The sequence below is a fragment of the Ornithodoros turicata genome, chromosome 2, assembly GCF_037126465.1.
Source record: "Ornithodoros turicata isolate Travis chromosome 2, ASM3712646v1, whole genome shotgun sequence".
Classification (NCBI taxonomy): Eukaryota; Metazoa; Arthropoda; class Arachnida; order Ixodida; family Argasidae; genus Ornithodoros; species Ornithodoros turicata.
In genome coordinates, this window is record NC_088202.1 from 25,151,485 (window position 1) to 25,175,221 (window position 23,737).

A 23,737-nucleotide genomic window follows, 5' to 3' on the forward strand; every position below is an offset into this window, starting at 1 on the left:
AATTTGAATTTTCAACGCGCAGAAGCGGAAGCACGATTATCGTAGCAGACGACAGCAACACTTCCTATGAAAACGCGTAGAATGATGATGATAATCAACTTGAGAAGGAAGCATCTCTTGTGGGACATTCACCGCTTGTACTAAAATACTAAAGTAAGCTAAAGTACAGAGTACTGTAGAAATTGAGGAAGCAATAACCGGGCCGATGAGTAGCGCCACCGCTAGCTTCCAAATGCGGCGCCGGGAAGGGGTCCGTATGACATGGTCGCTATATTCTAGTAGGTCGTGATGACAGGCCACGAGCTCGATTGGCCACACTGGCAGCTTACCGGTTTGTGATTGGCCAAGCCCCACGATCTGGGATAAATCGGTGAGCACTGAAGGCGAGTCGCAAAGCCGGGGATCGAAGAACGATAGATAACTCAACTGAATCGAAGGAATAGGAGAACGAGGAGAACCGTTCACTCGCGAGCTGAATCGAAGAGCAACGGAATCGTTTGCTCTCAAACGGCGCACTGGTTCTTCGGTTCTCCGCGACTCGCTGAGTACAATTGCGTTGTTCTTGCTGGTCTCCTTTGGAATCTTAGCGTTGGTTCACTACGGCGCGTCGATATCGAGCTTTGTGGCGGGCGTCGTATGGGTGGAATTATTCAGAATCAAAATGTGTTTTCTGATTTTTTGTTTATGATCCGCTCGCTCTACGTATCGCTGGTGGTGATCTGCACTCGATAAATCCAAGTTATTTGTCAGGTATACCGGAAAAGGCCCTTTCTGGCTAGTATGTGAGATGGCGGACATGTTTTTCATGTACGTATTTAGTAATGATCAGTACTTAGAAATCTCAAACCAGTCCCCTGGTGCCTGCCTACTTCGAATTTGGCGCCTCAGTGGCTACGGTAGAGGCTCCGCATAGAAAACTAGTAATGATCAGGGTCACATGACCCACTGGCGTCAATAATTCGCGAACGAATCTTTCGAACGAGTCACTAATATTCACTTATTTGAACGAACACATCAGATATTCGGGCCACGCGCGCTGAGCTTCTCCTGGCTAACTACTGCGCATGCGTTCAACACTGCTTTACAGCGGCGAACATAGATGGCGACACGCGCACCATCGACTGGAGGAGAGTGGAGAAACGAAAAACTGTCAAGCGAACGCAGCGAAACCTGACAAAACGGGGGCGTCTAAGTGAACTGGTGCACGAGTACGATCGACAATAGTGAATGAGTTCATTCGGTTTCTGCCCGGGATTCGTTAATTCCGAACTGTTCATTCGCGAACGACACATCACTAATTTTCACCTGACGCTTCCTGTCGTTCCACGCATATCTCTTCTTGCCTTGAACGACGGCCGGCATAGCGCTGAAATACGCGCGCCCGGCGACTTGCGAGTTCCAAAACGGCGCTTTTTGCATATTTGTTTTCATGTGTTCCCGCTGTGGTGCTGGACGCCTTCAGTGATGTTTCGGGGTAAATCGAACATGCGCTTTCCATTTCCGTTGGAAAAAACGCGAGGTTGACTTGGCAAATTAGCGAAATCAGTTTTAAAAATTCAATTTATTGCAGTTGAAATTTGGCAAAATCAGTCTTCTCTGGTGGCAAAAGTGCCGCAAAGACCAATGCATCAAGCGGCATCCTTGTACAATGTCTAGATTTTTTTATACAATTCAGCGACACGTTACAGCAAACACCATGTATACAGCACAATGTTCGATCTACATTGAGTAGTTGCCGAACATGGCTGGTGTGTTGTATATTCTTTTGCTAACACTGTTCCAGGCCGACGTTGACTAATAAAGTTACCTGTTATCCCTGACCCAATAACACACCAATGTATAAGTGGTGCTCGATTTCGCCCCGAATTACAGAATACAGGCGAGCTCTTACGCTCGGTTTCTGCCCGTCATCTCTCGGAGGAATACCCAGGGAAGACGCCCTTCCATTTATAAATGACCCGTTGAAATACGCTTTGCAGATGTGGGCTCGGACTGCGCAAGCTCAAGATGGAAACGTGGATCCACAATGCCGTAAGTATAGGGACGGTTTTTTTTTTTTTTTTTCATACAGTGAGAGCGAGTGTATAGCGGGTAACGCATTGAGTCCGAGGGGAAATGGTATGATGAGCTATACATGAGCAACAAATGAGCTATATCTGATACACAGGTAAATGAATGGGTATAGTTGTCTGACAATTTTCGTCAGCAATTTATTCTGAAGACCTGATTCACTCGCTTTGCGCAGTGAAGTAGGCATTTTGATTTTTTCTCATTCCCTGCATCACCACCAGCAATGGGGTAGAGTATCGCCCTGGCGATGAAGCTCCCCAGCCATCATCCCGTAATAAAGTTGTTTTGTTTGATTTTTTTTTCGTTTTTAGTTATATTGACAACACCATTAAAATGACATTCTGCACGCGAACCGAAATAACATACAATTAGTTTGTGGCCTTACGTCTTCACACGTCTACGGCCAGGAACGATAAGGCAAGAAAGCGGATTTTGTCAGGATTTTCGTGGTAGTGCTTTAGCTCCTCCACCAACGTTACACCCCATGGCACCATCATTGATAGTTTGATTGTTGTTGTTCTTATAACCCTAACGGGATTCTTCGCAATATCAGAAGTGAAACGAAGTTTCTTCCGGATAATCAAGGGCTTCTTTCAGTAATTATGCGTGGGAAGCTGCTTCTAATATAGACTGTCTCGGAATCGAACTTGAAAAAAAAAAAGGTTATTTTTAACTAAAAGAAGTGCATCCTAGTCACCCCTCGTCCGAAGCTGTTGCACTCCTACTGTAATGACTGGTTCACACTGCAACACTTCTCCGTTGCGGGTACGGTACACATCAAGTGCGGATGCGGTTGTAGTAGGAGGCACTTGTCAGACACACGCGTTCTTCATACGGAAAACGCCTATGTTCGACGAATCATGTGTCCACTCTTTCTTCGTCTACCTGTCTCACGTAGTTTGGACCAGCCCAACTCTTGTGGTACGCATGCTTTTTGGTTCGCCGTACTTCGTTGCGATGACAACCGTGCCGCGTCGTAACCCTGACCCGTGATAGTGCAACAGTGTGAACAAAGTATCATCCGCTAGAGCCTATGTCACTTTCGCCCCACTTACTGCATAGGTAGCACGTATTGTCGTTGAAATCGGCGCTTCCTTCTCAGGCAGTGCGGTGCTTCTCTGTTTCCATGGTAACCGGCTGCCGTGTGCTCGGTTGATGCTCAGTTTGGCACACCCGGTTTATCGAGGACTCTTCATGGAAACGTTTTCGTGAATGTTATAACACAAACAGCGTGATCCGGATACAGCTAAAGTTCTGAATATTGAAGTCATCGAGTGCAATGCCGCATACATGACTACAAAGCGGTGCACTAGCCTCATTTAAGGGTGCACTAAACAGCTCGATGGACATTCTGCAGTTATCATGCTCCACGAAAACATGTGACGCTCAATATCCAAATATGCGATTCCTCTAGGCTAGCTAGCGCATTTATCACGAGATAACGCCGTTCGAAAAGCATAATCCGGGGGCTACTCCCGTTCTTGAAACCAAGCTACGTTACGAGGAAGGCTAGGACAAGGTAGGAAGACTAGTTAGGATAAGACGTGCAGGAAGGCTGCGTTCCAGACACCGGAGGTGGAGGACATTATGCAAAAGATGTGCTCCGTTGAGACAAACTACGGCGCGTGGGTCATACCGGTTGGGGGAGTATCGCGACATCCTCGCAGACATAGTGTGCACGTGAAATGGAACTTTTGAAACTTGGGTGCGGCTTGGACGTGCTATCTCGGCGTTTTCAAGTCAAAGATGTATAGTGTTGCGTACCGAATTGCGTACCCTACGAATAATGTCCTAACGAATTCGCAGGTCCGATGGATATCTGAGTGATATCCATCGGACGTACGAATCCGTTAGGACATTATTCGCACATCCAGAGGATATTCGGTGTTGTTGGGGGTAGTGACGCGCCTGTGTTCCAGGACCCAATGACCAAGCGCGCAGTGGTGACCAAGCCATTTTAACCATAGAAAAGAAGAAGAAAAAAAAAAACACAGCGTAATTGGCTTTTAAAGAAACTGCAAGAATGAGTTCAGTGGTGACATCACGTGGCACGCCACCCCTGTGCCCTTTTCTTCGTTGTCACCTTGGCCGAGGCAAACGAGACGACGGTACATACATAGCAGTATTTACCTCGCCTCCCAATATCATAATAAAATCGTATATAAGCGTCCCGTATTTTTACTGTTTTTTTATAATTCTCAAACTTGGTCATACCAGCACTAGACAGCTGTTTTCGGCCTTACTGGGTCATCGTTAGCAGTGCGCAGGCTTATTGTAGTTATGATTGGTTGATGAGGGTCGGCATCAAAATGACGTGTCGCTATTTTCGGCAGGGCATCGCAGGCGGGTCATGGGCACGAAAGAGTGCAGTGAATATCGTGTTGGTTTGGAGGCATTACGCGCATTTTTATTCCAACAATTTTCGAAAACGTTCACCGCCGGCAACGTATCACAGTGCACGACAAAAAGTGCACCTTGAATACCTGTATAGGGTTCTTTTAAGTTTTCCTTATCCGGGTGGAAGCAGCCGATGACATGAACGCACGAAATCTTTTCCTTCGCAGTTCCAACGCAGTTAAGATATGCAAGAATCGATCTTCGACCTACAAGGGTTACAGTTAGCTGGCAACCTTTCCGGCCCCTGCCTCCTTGTGTCACGAACGGCGCCCGGTACACTATCCACATCGCTTGGATCCCTGAGCATGGACGAGCACAAGAACAGCAAATTCCCGTGCACAGGGACAAGTTCGACGTCACCGGTCTCTCGCCGTATGAAAGAGTTGACATAAATGTGTCACTGCATTACAAGGACAAGAACGGCAACGAGCATTCTGGGAACGTTACCGATTTCCAAACCGGCGCAGCTGTTGCAGGTTAGTGTTCGTATTTTGGGATCCAATACCCCCCACCCCCTTTTTTTTTGTACCGAGTAGTGGTGCAAGGTATACAAAGGAAACCGATGGCGTCATAGAAGCTTTGATGCACCTTCATCGGGCACTAGTATTAATCGTTTGACGAAGATTGGCGTGATACCTGACAGGTAGTCGGTGATGGGATTTGATCCTGCCACAACCCGGCCTCCATCATGGCCTTGAATTATGCCATGAATGTGTTTATATCAGGTAGTGTTAGTGAGTAAGGAAACGTGTGGGTTCTTCACTATTTGACGTAACTCTGACACTAGGCAGACACCAATATAGCACCAAAATAGAATCAACAGTATCACTAATGTCAAACAACACACCCCATCTCCACTCCCTCCCAGAAGTTCCGCTCACATGGTTCTTCGTATAGCAGCGGTCCGTGTAGCATGTATCACGGTGTCTACTAATGATGCCGCTCGCAATTTGGTTTTACCTGAAACAGTCTCTTCCCGAGGTAAAGTACTGCATTTGTAAGGGACCAAATGCAGAAGAACCGGGCGAGTGATGACATTTTTACGCATGCTACCTTTTCGAGATCTCTCAAATAATGTAGCGAAAGTACGAGCACCACCAAGATGAAACCACTGCTAGAGTTGGATGCATTCTCTGGGCAACACGCATAGTAAACTAATGTACGGTGTAGACAACACCACAAAGCAATGTAAACAGCGCTTAAAAATCCACGCTCCGAGGCGGTTCTCAATTGTGACAGCTTACCTCTCTAACGGCGTAGTTTGTCATATACACTTTTTAAAAAAGCGTGTGTTGTAACTCCTTTCTCGGATTACACCCTTGCCACATATATCACTCCCTTTCGGGTGGTGTGTTCAATTACCCTCGCTCACTGTTCTATTACCTCCTCACTCCCTTCATAAGGCAGTGAGGAGACTGGGAGACAGGGCCATAAGGGGTCAGAAGACAGGAGAAAGGGTTATGGGGAGTAATTGAACCTCTGTATGCAATAAGGGGATAAGTCAACTTATCCCCTTCTTACTATTTTTGCTGCAATGACATCTACATACAGTATGCACCTGCTAGTGAAAGTTTAGGACCTTATTGTGATTTGTTGGCCCGCTACAGCATGGTGAAAAACGGGAAATGCATGTTTGTCAGAGGGACGGACAATCAGATCAGGCCCCTTTTTTCGGTTTGGGATTTTTGGACTTATCCCCTTATTGCATACAAAGGTTCAGTTGTACACTCCCAAGGGAGTGACTTACGTGGCAATGGTGTACTCCCAAAAATGAGATACAACCCACCTTTTTTAAGAGCGTATGTTTTTAAGTGCTTACACTCTACCTGCAGCCAAAGAGCTCCGGCTATTTTTTTCCTAACTTTTTTAAGGGTGTAGGCTGGAACAAGTTGTCTCATATGTATTATCGTGTAAAGAGTACTTTGAATATCTACCAAGTATGTCACCATTTACAGTGCATATGGACAACAAAACTATGAAAGAAATCGACCCATCTTCTCTAGGCTTGCGAGTATCGCGAAGTACTGGACATGCCTCGTTGTCTAGTGTTAATACTGCAAGCATCCTGTGCACTGAACCGGAAATTTTCCGGTTCAGTTGGTTCCTGCTGTAAACCTGCGATACTGGGGATATAGCCAGTCCTCTGGTGAGCTGGGTGCGTGCGTCTCTGGTGGTTCGGAAGCCTTACATGAAGAGATGAACCTTCGGCTCTCGTTGAAGACGTGGGATGACAGAGAACGATTTCGATTCCACGCAGATCACAAATTCACATTATCGGAGTCCGGTGTTTTTCTTTTATCGGACTGTAGCTCAGGAGAACCCAAATACCCGCTGAATACAATGGTCCACGGGATGCAGCTTGCAAGAAGAGTGAGGACGGAGATCGATTCCATGAAGATCCCTTCACCTCAGTGCAGCTTTATTGCGACGCCACGGCGTTCTTAATTGGAGGTACGCGTTGTACACGTAAATGACGGATGAAATTATCACACGATTCCTAAGGTGCATCAATAATTGGAATAGTTACAAGCACAGGCACACACAAACACACACAAACAAACACTGAATTTGTTGAATTTGTTGAGGGCCTAGTTTGCGGCTCAGTTCCTCTTCCTGCACAGAGCCTGACAATTCACTTAATCGGAAGCAAGTGTAGCTCGACATAACTCTAATGTCTCAGCCTCACTACGGCACTCTAAGAAAAAAAGGGAGTCGCGAGGCGTCAAATGCGCGCTTTAGCCCCTTTCGCCGTTTCTCCGACAATGACTCCTCTCTTCCTCCTCGCACTCCTTCAGGCGGAATCTGCTGGGTGCGAAAACGGGAGGAGAGAGGACCCGTGGAGCCGCCTGCAGTGTCCTCAAAACGTGAGACTGCGTGAAACGGCTGCACGCATGCAGTAAAACGCATAGGTAAAATGTTTGCTCTGCTAGTGTGCCATGCACAAACAATGATTGTGCACCTGCTTAGACAATTAAAAAGTAAAATGAAAAAGTGAAAACATACACATACACGTATAACGCGCCTCCCAACTCATATTCGAGGCTCCGGGATTTGCCGCTCCACTTTTTCGGTGTCGTCAACGGTTTTGAAACTCGTGAGGCTGCTTTGCACATGGTCTTTGTAGTTTTGTAGCTTTTCGTTCATCATTTTCGCGAAACGTTTGCGTGAGGTTAGCACCAGTGTCACTCTGTTTGTGAAATACAAGTCATCGACAGAGCAATATCACAGTGGGAGGCGATCACCGTGCAGATGACGTGAAGGAGGCATTACGGGAAGCTTTCGATACCGTAACGGACAAACTGCTGATTCAGGTAAATGGATCTCTGATTTCGTTGTATTACATGCGTGTTCTGCGCTTCTTTGCACAATGAATAGACGGACAGTTGTGCTGTGTGGGGGAAGTGTGTGTGTGTGTGTGTCTCAGGGTATACGTTTTATGTTTGATGTGCTTTCGGATTGCTTTGTCGTTGAACGACACGTGATAACGTGCACAAAGTGCAGATATTGTAAAGGAACACCACCATAATTATTTGACTGCAGGTAGCAGCTGTGAGAGATGCGAAGCCCCGGAAAAAAACCGGAAATTTTGGGAGAAGACGTTTTTTTTTGTATTTTCCTCGTCTCCGGAAAAATTGCCCAAAATTTCCAGGCGACAAGATTCAAAAATGTAAATTTTCGTGCCTTCGATGCGTTCCAACCTGCCAACAGTGCCTTAGGTGCCTCTAATCCTCCAATAACCACCAACTTAGAGCTCCGTCTGGCTGCTCTAAGCGGTCGCCATCGCGTTCACATAATGTCGGAGTTCTGGTCGGAGTGGACGGATTGTTCTAATTACCTATCTCAGAGTAGACAGCAGTCTCATGGGATGCTCTGCTCTGCATTTATGCCTAGAGGGTGAACACTACTAAAGTTTCTAGCTCATTTATGCTATGGCTTGGCCAGCAATGCTTCGTCTCAGAGTAACCGCGTTTGTTTCTATTTTCTCCAATTTTTCGGACCCCCCCCCCCAAAAAAAAAGACGTTTTTTTGTTTGACCGATTCAAACTTTCCGGAAACTGTGCCACACTCGCGTTTGGGATGGTCGTGGGACAATGCAAAGGGGAGAACACGTCGATCGTACAAACGCACAGGCTTAGAAGATCTTGAAACAGTGTCACGTCTGCCTGCATGTTGCTGTGTCATTGAGCATACAAATCAGTTGTTTTTTCTCCCCTTCCCCCGTTTTTCGAATGTGCTTGTCACTGTGGTCTGTCTGTGCATTATTCACGTTAAAGGCAGAGTGGTTGGGGAATTTGCGCAGTTCAACGCAGGACGGAATTTTCACATAATATCTGCTTTTTATATAATACAGTTGCCGGAATAGCAAAATATTAATGTGCAGATCGAGTGATTCACCACGTTCACAGGTTCGCGCCCAGAATATAAGACTTGCGCGTTATGTGACACTACAAACTCGCACAGAGTATCTCAACGTATGGAATATCACCAGGTAGAATATAGAGATAGATAGCAGATAGAGATAGAGATAGAATATCTCTCAAATATTGAATACCTGTCAAGAAAATGCAGGCAAGCTTCCCCTCGACTTCACAGTATGTGTGCACCTCACTCTGGTATATTTCATGGAAACGATACATATCACAGTACTACTTGGAATGGCGCCTGCATCCCTGCAGCTCCCGTAGATGTCTGCCGTAACTCTTCGTCTCTTTTCCCTGTGATGGTTGAATTCCCTCCTGTTCCCACGGTCACCATTTTATGTTTGTAGTATTATTGTATTTGGCCTTTGTATAATGTGGCGTCACACCCTCATGGCAGTGGATACAGCTATGTTATGATTTTGTGCACGTTTTGTTCTTATGGAAAGTTTGTTTCTTGTTTGTGCGTGAAGCATGCATGTCTGTTCAGTATACAGCTTCCATGCATATACGCCCATGCATGGGAGGAGAGAGCCGGAGCCATGGTTTAGTTGGTGTTGACCTTGGCATCCGCTTTGAAGAATTTAGACGCATATGTAATCCTCACCTCATCACGCTTATGAAGATGTCTGCTGGTCAGAATGCAGTGGTTCTGTATTGAAGGTATGGCACTGCACAATCTCAATTTATTGTGTAAATTACATGTGTGTCATTTCAAAATATTTAGTGGCCATTGTAATTTGCCCATAGCATTAGGTGCCCTGATCAGTGCTATGTTCCGCCTCCTGCCACCACTGCGAAGAGAGAAGGCAGATGGAGTCATCAAGAAGTTGGTAAGCAGTGTTCTTTGTGCTGTAGGTCTATTTTGTTGAGAAGGGGTGGGTGGGTCTCCAAGATATGGAAGATATATACACCTATCTGAGCCATTCTGCGACCTCTATCATAATGAACACGAAGGCGCATACTGAGATTATGCGCCAACATGCATACATTAGGTTAATATAGAGGGTTTTTAATGAATACAGATATTTATTTGCAGATAAAGATACAGATACAATTATTGATCCTAGGTGGATTCTATCACTACCCCTATGTTACTGGCATTGGACCCTACAACTGGATCTGTACGATATCGGAGTTAGCCAATTAGCTAAGTGTTTGAATTATTCATTTTAGGAGTAGGTAATGTTGGGCTAGAGTTGGAGCACCCACCTGGGTTCACTGCAGTTAACATGCATATTGGGAGGTCACACTAGAAGTTTGTTTGTGCTACAGTACACATTTATGTTTTAATATGTAGTGCATATACAGGGTGTTTCATGTAAAGTGCTAAAAAATTGGAGCTGGCGATGTAGCCGCTGGGGGATTGCGGGACTTTCGGTAATAACCAGTTGTGGAAACTTTTGCCACCATAGAAGAAGGATTTGGACAATTTTTAATTGCACGGAATTTATTTTTAGTCAATTGAACTTCGAAAATTGCCAAGCGAACCTCACTTTCTTTTTACAGAAATACGAAGTCCTCCACGGATAAGCGCGCAACAGACCCAACAAAAACTATGCACAGTATTGCAACTCAAAATCGTAAAAAAAAGAGGTAAAAGTGATGCGTTAGCCACGCCCACGGAGTAAGAAGACTAGGAGGTGAAACTGCCTATAGAAGCAAGCGCCGGCGCGCGACCAGAGACTGTCACGTTGGGGGAGGGTAAAAAGGCAGCTGCTGACTTTACGCGACAGATGGCACGGCGGCGCTGTCTTCCATTTTGCGCCTTTACATGGAAGGCTATGGGAAAAGCAGTGCTTTTCGCGAGTCGTACGGCAGCCTCTACGGATGATGACAAACTAATGAACGTGAACGATGTTTGTCTTGGCAATAAATGTCACGCTTGTCAACTACGTAGCACTTCTTGTTTAGCGAAACCGACGGAAACAATTTCGTTCTCTTGCCTCTCTCGGTTCTGTTGAGCAGACGACAGGATCACTATGATCGCGTAAGAGTTTCATCTTCTTCTTTTCTAGCGTTTAATTCACGTGCCTTCACGTGTTCTAGTCATGCCGCCGGACAAGCGACAATATCACGTGACCGCATGCTTCGGAAATTCTGCGTCCTCGTGCAACAGATGGCAATGCGGGCCGGGCCGCCGAGCGCGGGCTCCTCGTACATTCTCTGGTCGCGGGAGAGAGTGAAGTTTCATCTCCTAGTCTTCTTACTCCGTGGCCACGCCTGCTTGATTTGTGCGAAGAAGCGTGTGTGTAATGTTGGTCTCCAAGAGGAAGTGTCCCCACCTTCATTTGTTGTACAGGTTGGGACAAAAGTTTACGGAACACGCGAGCGACGTACTTTTTCGTCGGGGCGACACCCTAGCGGCTGCCGGAAGCGAGTGAGTTCACTGTTTCGGAGGGGTGGAAAGGTGCGCTGTTAGCGGCACACAGTGATAGTTCCGGTGTCGCTTGGGTGTGCATCGGAAGTGGAAGTTACCGCTGTGTGTCGCTAACAGCGCACCCTTCTACCCCTCCGAAACAGTGAACTCACCCGCTTCCGGCAGCCGCTAGGGTGTCGCACCGAAGAAAAAGTTCACCGCTAGCGTGTTCCGTAAACTTTTGTCCCAACCTGTACGTTCTTTGTGATAAGACTTGCTTTGGATTCTTGATAAGACGGTTGTCCCCAGCATCAAGGTCAATGCGGGGGAAAGAAAGGTAAAACAAGAGGGGGTCACTTACTCCTCTCCCCGCATCTTCCATGCGCTTTCCTTTGCGACAATTGAGCCAGCGGGGATAAAGCAGAAATTTCACTTTTTTTTTTGCTATTTCTGTTGCGATACTGTTGTACAAATAAAAACAGTGAGATTCACTTGGCAATTCTCAAAGTTCAATTGAAAAAATATGTTTCCCACAATTAAAAATTGTTCAAAGCCTTCCTGAATGGTGGCAGAAGTTTCCAGAAGGTAATTTCCGAAATTAGCACAATCACACGGCGAGTACGTCGCTACGGCTGGCTGCAGTCCGGTGATGTGATTGCTCCACCAATTGCGCCATACAGCCAATCCTGCTACATCCTACTACATTGTCGCAAAATATCAGGAATCCGCGTCAGGCCTTCCCTTCAAAAGCCCTGCTTAAAAGCGAAGGGCAGCTGAGGCCCTCTGCTATTTTTGCGCGTGCCTAGTCACCGGGTAGCGCTACTTTAGGTAGCGCAAGTCGTCGCGGGACAGAAGTCGTGTGTCCTATTTGTACAGGTTCGCTTCTGTTTTGCAGACGTTAGTCCGGTATCCTACCGTTAGGAAATCCTTTCCTGACAGGTGTTGTTTAAAGCGTGAAACTGTGTATGAGTTTGTCTCCTACCTGTTGGGGCCAGGCAATAGTAAAGCGATAGATATAAGATCACTATCACCCTTTCTTTCATTTTTGAAGTCATTGCTGTTTCCGTGCTGTGTTTCCGCATAGATATCGTTTAGACCTATTTTTGACGGTCACAGTAACTTGTTACCTTTGAGGATCGCTAGAATCTTAGAGAACGAAACACATTGCGTATGTGGACACGCAGTTCATGCCCGCTATGCACTGACCCCTCAGAAGCAGGTTAGGATCGTGGCTTCCCCATCTTGCGCCTCTAAATTGAGTGGAAAATTGTCCAAGACATAATGAAACAAATTAACGTGAAAAATCGCTCATTCCACATCCTAAATTAGTAACCATACACGCCCGAGGCCCTCCGATGGCGGATCGCGAAGCTGCGCCAAAACTCGATTTTTCCTGCTCCACTGCTTCCTGCTCGTCCTGCTTACCTGTGGATTTCCGAACTAACAGAGAACGAATTTTCATTACCGGAGAGAACAATTGGAATGTGATTCGATATGAAAAGCTGCCTAAAAATGCGCAAAATGGAATGAAAAAGGTTTCTGGCAACAGCACGAACGTCTTGCTGATGAGCTGGCTGGTGATGCCGTCGCCAGAATTCAAGTAACACTTGCATACGTTCCGTTGATGCTGCCATTGTTAATGTATAAGTTTAGCAACACTTACGCACTGTCTTCAAAATCTTTCTCTTTCTGTACGCTCTTTCATACATTCGAGTAACGTTTTGCCGCTATTCCAAATTAATTCCCAGTTTCCCCCCTGATAACAACAATAGGTGTTGTGTTCTTGCAACATCAGAGGCGTTTGTCACACAGCTGTAGCACGCAAAATACTGAATAGGGGGCAGGCTTTCCGAGGCAACCCCCTCTACGATGGAGCATTACATGGAAATTAATGAAGCACAGCAACTAGTTATGGCAACTAGTAGTACTTCATCGATGTACATTATGAGGTTTGTGCAAAGCTTCAATCTGTATAATCTCCGAACAGTGAGTTCACGTTAATGTAACACTTAATTAGTAATGCTGCAGGACTGTACACAACGTTAACGGTAAAGAAGATAGCGACCAGCAATGCCGATGTGTCCTCCATGCAGGATGCCCGACCATGAACCCTTCAGTCAAAACAGAGAATGATGCAGAAATTTGCAGGTCATCTGCTGTGTGATGGATGATTGTAGGATACACATGAGCTACTCCCCGCTTCTGCAAGTAAAGTATTTTAAGAGTGAAATTATGAAGAGTGCCAGGAAAACAATACCACATTATCAGATAATAATATAATTTCATATGTTCTATCGCTTCCGCGGAAAATGCATACGATAACTCAGCGGTTAAAATTGAGATAGTATTTGCTGTTGATATTTGAATGAAATAAGGTAAAATGAGGATGTTTCTCATCAGCACTGCAGTGATGTGATTGACCCAAGCCACTTTAGAGAACCTACTGCAGCAGGAAAAAAAAACTATTCAAGCAAAAAAACGGTGCTTTTGATCAAATATGCTACATCATCAGGCGCACCCTATATACTTTATTTTTAATATACTTTCAAAAGAGAGACGTGCATGTGGTCATCGAACCCGAAACCCATCGCCTTGTAGCGATTGTCATGTACTGGAATCAGTTGAAGTAGGTTTCCTCTAATGACAAAAAAATAGACCAGTGTTCGTAACGGCGAAAGAGCGGTGTAAATATTCGAAAATTCCAGGTGAAGTACAGGAAGCAATAGAATATAGATAACTGCCAATACTTTCCCATTAGTCATTTTCTGCCGATATGTTGCAGCCGCAATGCCAAATATAAACGAAATAGTCAAAGAAAATGCCAAAGCTAGCTTACTGGTGAAAAAGTACTATGTGTGCTCTACACACTATGCTATCTTTTCTAGTTATTTTCGCACTCAGTTTGTGCACTGTGCTTTCACGTAGTGCTAGGCTGAACATGACCAATATTTATTTCAAGCTTCTCGTGCCACAATACCTTTAACCCAATTAATTGATCGCCTATTACGAGCGTTTCCGCAAATCTTTTGCGTTATCGCGTTAGAGACGCCATAAGTAGCGGAAACACAGCACGGAAGCAGCAATGACTTCAAAAATGAAAGAAAGGGTGATAGTGATCTTACATCTATCGCTTTACTATTGCCTGGCCCCAACAGGTAGGAGACAAACTCATACGCAGTTGCACGCTTTAAACAACACGTGTCAGGAAAGAGTTTCCTAACGGCAGGATACAGGACTAACGTCTGCAAAACACAAGCGAAACTGTAAAAATAGGACACGCGACTTCTGTCCCGCGATGACTTGCGCTACCTAAAGTAGCGCTACCCGGTGACTAGGCACGCGCTAAAATAGCAGAGGGCCTCAGCTGGAGGCTTCCCGCTTCCCTTCGCTTTTAAGAGCGCAAGTGGATGCTTGGGCAGGCCTGACGCAGATTCCTGATATTTTACGACAATGTAGTAGGATGTAGCAGGGTTGGCTGTATGGCGCAATTGGCGGAGGAATCACATCACTGGACTGCAGCCCACCGTAGCGACGTACTTGCCGGATGATCGTGTTAATTTCGTAAATTACCTTCTGGAAACTTCTGTCACCATTCAGGAAGGTTTTGAAAAATATTTAATTCTGGGAAGCTTGTTTTTTTCAATTCTTCGTATTTCTGTAAAAAGAAAGTGAGGTTCGCTTGGCAATTTTCGAAGTTCACTTGGCTAAAAATAAATTTCCTGCAATTAAAAATTGTCCAAAGCCTTGTGGCAAAAGTTTCCAGAACTGGTAATTACCGAAAGCACCGCAATCCTCCAGCGCCTACGTTTCCAGTTCCAATTTTTTTATCACTTTACATGAAACACCCTGTATATGCACTACATATTACATTACATTTGCATTACATATTAAAACATAAATGTGTACTGTAGCACAAACAAACTTTTAGTGTGACCTCCCAAGGTGCATGTTGACTGTAGTGAGCCCAGTTGAGTATTCCAACTCTAGCCTAACATTACCTACTCCTAAAATGAATAATTCAAACATTTAGCTAATTGGCTAAGTCCGATATCGTACAGCTTCAGTTGTAAGGTCCAGTTCCAGTAACCTAGGGGCAGTGATAGAATCTACCTAGAATAAATAATTTTATCTCTCTCTTTATCTGCAAATAAATATCTGTATTCAGTAAAAACCCTCTATGTTAACCTAATGTATGCATGTTTGCGCATAATCTCAGTATGCGCCTTCATGTTCATTATGACAGAGGTTGCAGAATGGCTCAGATAGGTGTATAAATCTTCCACATATCTTGGAGACCCACCCACTCCTTCACAACGAAATAGACCTACAGCACAAAGAACACTGCTTACCAACTTCTTGATGACTCCATCTGTCTTCTCTCTTAGCAGTGGTGGCAGGAGGCGGAACATAGCACTGACCAGGGCACCTAATGCTATGGGCAAATTACAATGGCCACTAAATATTCTGAAGTGACGCACCTGTAATTTACACAATAAATTGAGATTGTGCAGTGCCATACCTTCAATACAGAACCACTGCATTCTGACCAGCAGACAACTTCATAAATAACCGCAGCAGAAGGCGTACCACTGGGGAGAAGCAGGTTTTCAGATGGTTCTGGTGTACCGAAGAATTATCTTAACAGCTTGAGTAGAAGGGTGATGAGGTGAGGATTACATATGCATCTAAGTTGTTCAAAGCGGGTGCCAAGGTCAACAGCAACGAAACCATGGCTCCAGCTCCCTCCTCCCATGTATGGGTGTTGGCACACGCTTGCTGTGCTTCCATTACAAAGGCAAGGAGCTGGAAAAAGACAGGGATGCTTAATGCATGAAGATATAATACGCAATCTCAGCTGATGCGGTGTTCTGAAGTACAGCTCACATGAAGCTGTATACTGAACAGACATTCATGCTTCACGCACAAACAAGAAACAAACTTTCTATAAGAACAAAACGTGCACAAAATCATAACATAGCTGTATCCACTGCCATGAGGTTGTGATGCCACATTATGCAAAGGCCAAATACAATAATACAAACATAAAATGCTGACCGTGCGAACAGCAGGGAATTCAACCATCTCAGAGAAAAGAGGTGCAGGGATACGGGCAGAGATGTACACTCTTAAGAATGAACTTCACCGCATAGCACGCTCTTAGCCAACCACCATCTCGAATGATACCGTTATCTGCCCTGATTTGTCGAAAACGGGAGGCGTACGCCTTTTTTGTGACACTTATGAACAGCATAAGTGTCACAAAAAGGCGTACGCCTCCCGTTTCCAACAAATCAGGGCAGATAACGATATCATTCGAGATGATGGTTAGCTAAGCGCGAGCTATGCACTGAAGTTCATTTCTAAGAGTGTACGGGAGATGCAGGGATGCAGGCGCCATTCCAACTAGTAGTCAACTAGTACTGTCATGTATCGTTTCCATGAAATACACCACAGTGAGGTACACACATACTGTGAAGTCGAGGGGAAACTTGCCTGCATTTTCTCGACAGGTATTCAATATTGGAGAGACATTCCATCTCTATCTCTCTCTTTTATCTATCTCTATATTCTACCTGGTGATATTCTATACGTTGAGATACTCTGTGCGAGTCTGTAGTATCACAAAGCACAAGTCTTATATTCTGGGCGCGAACCTGCGAACGTGGTGAATCACTCGATCTGCACATTAAGATTCTGCTATTCTAGCAACTGTATTATATAAAAATCAGCCATTATGTGAAAATTCCGTCCTGCGTTGAACTACGGAAATTCCACAACCACTCTGCCTTTCACCTGAATAATGCAAAGGCAGACCACAGTGACAAGCACGTTCGAAAAACGGGGGGAGAAAAGACAACTGATTTGTATGCTCAATGACACAGCAACATGCAGGCAGACGCGACACTGTTTCAAGATTTTATAAGCCTGTGCGTTTGTACGATCGACGTGTTCTCTCCTTTGCATTGTCCCACGACCATCCCAAATGCGAGTGTGGCACAGCTGCTACCTGCAGTCAAATAATTATGGTGTTCCTTTTCAATGTATGCACTTTTCTGCGGGAGGCGAACGCCACACAGCTCGTTATCAACAACAAAGCAATGCGAAAGCACATCAAACATAAAGCGTATACCCTTAGACACACACACTTCCCCACACATCACAACTGTCCGTGTATTCATTGTGCAAAGAAGCGCAGAAAACGCGTGCAATACAACGAAATCAGAGATCCATTTACCTGAATCAGCAGTTTGTCCATTACGGTATCGAGAGCTTGAGTCCCGTAATGCCTCCTTCACGTCATCTGCACGGTGATCGCCTCCCATTGTGATTTTGCTTTGTCGACGACTTGTATTTGACAAACAGAGTGACACTGTTGCTATCCTCACGCAAACGTCTCGCGAAAATGATAAACGAAAAGCTACAAAACTACAAAGACCATGTGCAAAGGGGGTAAAGCGCGCATTTGACCCTTCGCTACTCCCTTTTTTTCTTTTAGAGTGCAAAGTGGCGTGTGGAAACCGACCTCGTTGCCGATTATCAGGCTAGTCACTCGCTGCGACGGCTCCCTCTCACGTTTAAATTTGGTCAATCGTTGGTTCCCGTCGTTTACTTCGGGTTTCGTTTTCTCGTGATCCGTGCGACCTCCGTGGACTGCTCCGCGCGTTGGCTCAACTTTCGTGCCAATGCAGCAAAAACACCCTCTACGGCGCAGGATGGCGCAGCACCCCGTGATTGGCGCAGTTTGGCGCAAATGTCGCAGCACTTCCATCACTGAAAAATGTCTGTTTTTGTTTTTTGTTGTGTGGGTGTGTGCCTAAAAAACTGGGTTCTAACGATATGACAAATAGTTGTCTGCTTCTTGAACAGCACTAACCATGTACTAGCCTCCACGGCATGTCTATGACATACCAAAGGGATTAACATACACCATAAGTATGCTCGAAGAGAGTGTGAACCTTCCATGACTTCGTTGTTACAAAGAACATTACTGTGTTTTATAAACAGTGTAGTGCATGGTTGTCCCTTCACAATTCTACATAGAAACATAATGAAGGTCCTATTGAAAAACCTGAGACGAGAGATAGGAAGTGGCGTACACAATCTCCCAACGTTGTGTGTGTGTATATCCCTTCTTGTCCCTCATCTCGGGGTTTCCGTATCATGAATACTTATCACCAGCTTGCTTGATATGTAACCATCCTCTTGTTGATAAATATCACTTTCATGAACTCAACAGCAGCCAGCGTGCTCTCAAGAATGAGAATAATGGAAGGGTCCCAACATAATTTCTAGAAAGTGTCTAGTCATTGCTTTCTGATACATGGTAATTCAGAGTTTCAGGGAAGCGGCTGCAGTCGTGTACGCTTGTGTTCTCACCCTGGGTATACACTGGGTGCGGTTCGCAGTGGCGGGTCCATGGTGAGGATAGAAGAATATAAAATATATAAACTGGCGTTTTGGGACGGTCGATCGTCCAACCGTCCCCTCTAACCCGCTTGCATCTACCTCTGGTTGTTGATCACCATTAATCCGCTAACATCCGCATGGCTGCAAGGAACCATATTTATATTTTTTTGCAATATATTAGTTGGCACAGTGCATGGTTCTCGGAAAAATATAAATAAACAGTTTCTCCGCGCTGCATATCTCTTGTCAACTGTATTTCGATTTTCACTGAGAGCCACGGGTGAAGCCTGGCCAAACCAACGTTGAAGGTCCATATAGATTACACAGGTCTAATATATACAGGGTGTCTCAGTTAAATCCCCGGGCTAAATAATTCGCGAACCGGAGCCCCAATCGAATAACTTTCTTTCTTTACAAGTGTCTGTCCGATACCGCCTACAACCTGCGCACCGTGTGAATGAGTTGGAGCCGATCATTATTAAAATAAAAATTCGAATGAGTTTCGTGAAAAAACATAATTTCCAAAGCAGGGCGCTGTCGGCACTGAAATGGGTACCACCCCTTTTGGGACCTTCAGTGGACACCTCTTCGAGAGAAATCTGCCACCGAAGCGGGTCATTTGTTGCAGTAATTAATTGCTTTCGGTTTACATACTTTTGTCGTGGCTGGTCACGGTGAAGCACAAAAGGACGTTCTTCCATACTCATGTCCACCGATGAATTACGTCCTTTTGCACTTCGACCCTACCAGCCGCGACAAAAATATGTAGACCAAAAGCAATTAATTACTGCTACAAATGACCCGCTTCGTTGGCAGATTTTTCTCTGAAAGGGGTCCACTGAAGGCCCCAAAAGGGGTGGTACCCATTTTAGTGCCGACAGCGCCCTGCTTTAGAAGTTATGTTTTTTCACAAAACTCATTCGAATTTGTATTTTAATAATGATCGGCTCCAACTCATTCACACGGTGCGCAGGTTGTAGACGGTATCGGACAGACACTTGTAAAAAAGAAAGTCCTTCGACTGGTGCACCAGTTCGCGAATTATTTATCACGGGAATTTAGCTGAGACACCGTCTATGTGTATACAGGGTGTCATTTTTTATTACAGATTTTTCATAAAAACAAAGGCATAGACATCCTGTTTTTATTTCCTTCATCTCTGTGACGGCGGACGTTCTTGGCCATCTGTGGCTCAACCGTCGTCAACCTAAAAATCGTTAATTAACTTTTTTAATTCTAAAAGCTACAAGGTCGTCCCAATGAGACCATCTGGTCCCTTCGGTCAGCTGACACCGATGCCGTTTGCAGAACAAAAATCCGTTCGATAGACCGTCCGCAAAAAATTCGTGAAGGAACAGCATATTTGTCTTATTTTGTTCCTTACGCATCTTCTTATCTGCAATAAATTTTCATAAAAGGGGAGTTGCTTTAGGACGGTTTGACTTTTGTCATTGGGTTGCTTGACGGGCTGCTACTAGGAACCCTTATTTTTCCCAAGTAGCGACACATTAACAGAGGTATTTTGATCAACTTTGTAAGGTATTGACTTTAGGGAGCACATTAAAACTGTGATATCAAAGCCGGATCTCCACACGATCCACTCGAACCACTGATGAAGCGCAAAAGTAATCGCAGCGCGCGCCACAGACCTTACTATATCAGCTCTGTCGTCTGCTGCAAAACACAAGTATTTGGAAAGGAGCGACAGTGACGTCGACATCGCCGCCCTCACCTAACGTCACCGAAATACGTCATACCAGGCAAACCCTTATCTTCCACGATCTTTGCTTTGTGTTTCTTTTTTGCTTTCTTTTCTTCTTTCTTGTGTTCGCAGTCACTTGCCGTATCACTAATTTCATTCCGCTGGCTTCAATCGCTGCTTTTGTCCTTCACCGGTTCGGTAAGCCCTGATATCTAGTGGTGATGCGCAAAGTTCATTGCAAGAAAAAAGAAAAACTTAACAACGGTCGTGAAACATAGCACGATAAGGATTTTCGTGAATCGCGTATAACATTTTTCTGTGGCGCTAAGTTAATTATAAAAGCTACGAAGTTGTCCCAATGAGAACATCTGGTCTCTTCGGTCACCTATTACCGTAGCCGCTTTCAGAACAAAAGTCCGTCCATTAGATCGCCCACAAAAAAATCGCAAAGGAACACCATTTTTCGCTTTATTTTGTTCATTGCGCATGTCCAGAGACGCGTCTTGCCTTCACTGCTCCCAATGTGAGAGGGTGATAGAGCACAGTGCCGCCTCATGCGTCAAAAATGAACCTTAACTTGAGGAAACAACAACAACAAAAAAACGAATATATTGGGTGACGCTATCGGAACTGCCCTAATCTTGGGTTGCATTTTCTGTTTTCTTTTAGTTGTTTTCCAGGGCGCAAGAGGCGACAGTGTGCTCTTTCACTCTCTCATATTTTTGGTGAAGGAAACACGCGTCTCCGAAGATGCGCAAGGAACAAAATAAAGAAAAAAAACGTGTTCCTTCACGAATTTTTTGCGGACGATCTATCACACGGATTTTTGTTCTGAGAACGGCTACTGCATAGGTGACCGATGGGACCAGATGTTCCCATTGGGACAACTTAGTAGCTTTTATAATAACAAAGTTCATTATTGAAAGTTAATTATTACATTGCCTTAGTAGTTTGCTGGTGCCCACTTAATGAGTGCCCTTCAGCATATGCTATATTGCAACTGACTTCATCTCGGACAAGTGACATATATATTTTTAAGAAATCTGTTCGCATTTAGCTGGGACACCCTGTATGTCGTTTAACAAGTATGACAATCGCACGATTTGCGTACACAAAGTAGATTCTTGCTTTACGGGTATGTGCTCACATAACTCACAGGTCACAGCTGGCCACGCTGTTGCTCAATCGCTTCCATATACTTGCTATAGTATGGAACTTCCAAACTTATAGTAAAACGATAAACGGGCTGACGGGAATGCTAGTTGAAGTGAAAACATTTTCGCGTCGAGAATGCTGAGAAGAGTTCGTAGTTGCTTCCATCGTCCAATCGCTCTGTCGTTACCTCGGTGGGACGGAACCGCATAGCCCATTGCCATAACTGGTTTTTCTCGCAAACGGGGGAAGCCGCCAAGAAAGTTAGAGAAAGCCTCAACTTTCATCCAATCAGAAGCACCCCACCTACTTAGGAGGGTCACGTTTTCCACACCTACGTCACAAAAATTGCTGCGCCAATGCCTTGTTTTGGTTTCTTTGATTAATTAATTTTCGTGATAGGAAGCCAAAATTGAGAAACGAAGGTGCGTTTCGGGGGCTGTTGGATGTACTCGTTCCGAATATCACAAGCATTTGAACACATCGGGCAATCGGCGTAGCTGACCTTTAAGCTGTATGCTGTAAACTGTAGGCTTGAGCATGCTGTACAATTTGAACTTTGAAAGAGCAGAAAGTTTTACTTAAATGGTCAATGAAACACGTTTTGTGGTGTGTTGTCGCAGTCAGGCATTCTGTGGTGGTGAAAGTTGGTAATTGATATGAAGAAACTTGTGCTTAGTAGTTAGACCGTGTGTTATAGAGATAAGGTACATGCCTCCTACTTGTGGAGAAATCACGCTAAACGTGTTCACTAAACGAATGTTTTTTTTTTTAGTTTCCCATCACTGAAGCGTAAAGTTATCTATATAAATAAAGATACGAATTTGGAGCACATTGTGCATCACCGACTCGAGTCATAACGTACTTCGTAAGTGCGGTGTTGTTTTTCATTTTTGTTTCTTCACATAATGAAAAATGCGCCACTTTCTATGGAGAAACGAAGCTAGTGGCATATGTATTGCATTACACTTACATTAAATGAAACTCGTTTACAGCACCTACAGCGCCAACGAACTTGAGGGTGACTGAAATCAGAGAGGATGGCACGATGTTGGAATGGGAACCGCCAGAAACACCGAACGGTCCGCTCGACGGATACGAGTATCAGGTCTGCAAAGTCAAGTCGTGCGACGATAGACCGTATATCAAGTGCGCTGGTTCTTCCGAGACACGGAAGCTTGAATTCCTTGCCCGGGACTTAGAACCTCTTCAGTTTTACTGGGTGTGGGTAGTAGCCTTCAACCAGGACTACATAGCGAGGAAGAAACTCGATGGGGGCTACGCGTCTGTGTGCTTCAAGGCAGCGCCTCACGGTAAGTGCCAGCTCGGTCGAAAATAAGGGAGAGAGATAAGGAGAGAGTCTGCTTGAACAGCAATTATTTGTTTGTATAATTCATACGTAGAGTGACTGTTCGACAATTGCCATTTGATAAAACGTTTTTTTTTCCCTTCTGATATCATGTTCTCTACGGCGCTGTGCAATATCCTATGTAGCACAAACTAATGCGCTGTCTGTACTCTGTAGGAGATCTTCTCTCTTTGATGAAGTCCAGTTTTTAACAAATTTTAAGCATTTTCTAGCAAATCGATTATTTATCTTGTCTTTCCGCAGCATTGCATTCTGTAAGAAACTTTGAGGCGAACTGTGCAAGCGCAAGCACCATTGACTTGACCTGGAAACTGCCGCTTGATGCGAAAGACATCCCTCAAGCCTATCGGCTGGAAGTCATTCGAAGGACGGTCAGTTTCGCATTGCATTTGTTTACGTACCCATGGCCCAATTAAGCAGATGTATTTTAACTTTTAGTTTTTTGGTTGTCAATACTACAATGTTATCGTGAAAGCCGTGCTATGAACCATTGGAGGAAGAAACAAACAACGAGGTTCTCACCATAACGCGTGTCACGGGGACATCAATCCACAAATAAATTACGTCGAAGGCATGTTACTTTTTTTTCACCCCGGATGTGAATGAATGAATGTGAAAAATTTCCCTCACGAAATTCCCACGTCATCGTGTTTTTGCCTTCGTCGTCATTGTGGGTGGACAGGTGTTATGGCGGCCGTCGTTGTAAAAAGCAAACCTGTGAGAGGCGCGGAACTGCGACTGACAGGTCTAGCCTCTTTTTCGGGCTCCTCCCAGTGGCCAGTCTCCCTTTTTGTACACGGCTCAGGGTCTGGTTGCGCAACGAAGGGACGTTGTCTTCCGTTTCTCCCCCAGGCTCTTTGAAG

General features: G+C 44.9%; 1 protein-coding gene across 1 annotated transcript in view; it reads left to right on the top strand.

The window, feature by feature from the left end:
- Positions 1-23,737, top strand: part of LOC135385246 (uncharacterized) — a 76,904-nt gene that overhangs the window by 11,387 nt on the left and 41,780 nt on the right. The window contains exons 3-6 of the mRNA XM_064614450.1: positions 1,980-2,031; positions 4,635-4,943; positions 22,501-22,818; positions 23,118-23,245. Of these exons, the coding sequence (XP_064470520.1) occupies positions 1,980-2,031; positions 4,635-4,943; positions 22,501-22,818; positions 23,118-23,245 (807 nt within the window). The remainder of the gene's footprint in view (positions 1-1,979; positions 2,032-4,634; positions 4,944-22,500; positions 22,819-23,117; positions 23,246-23,737) is intronic.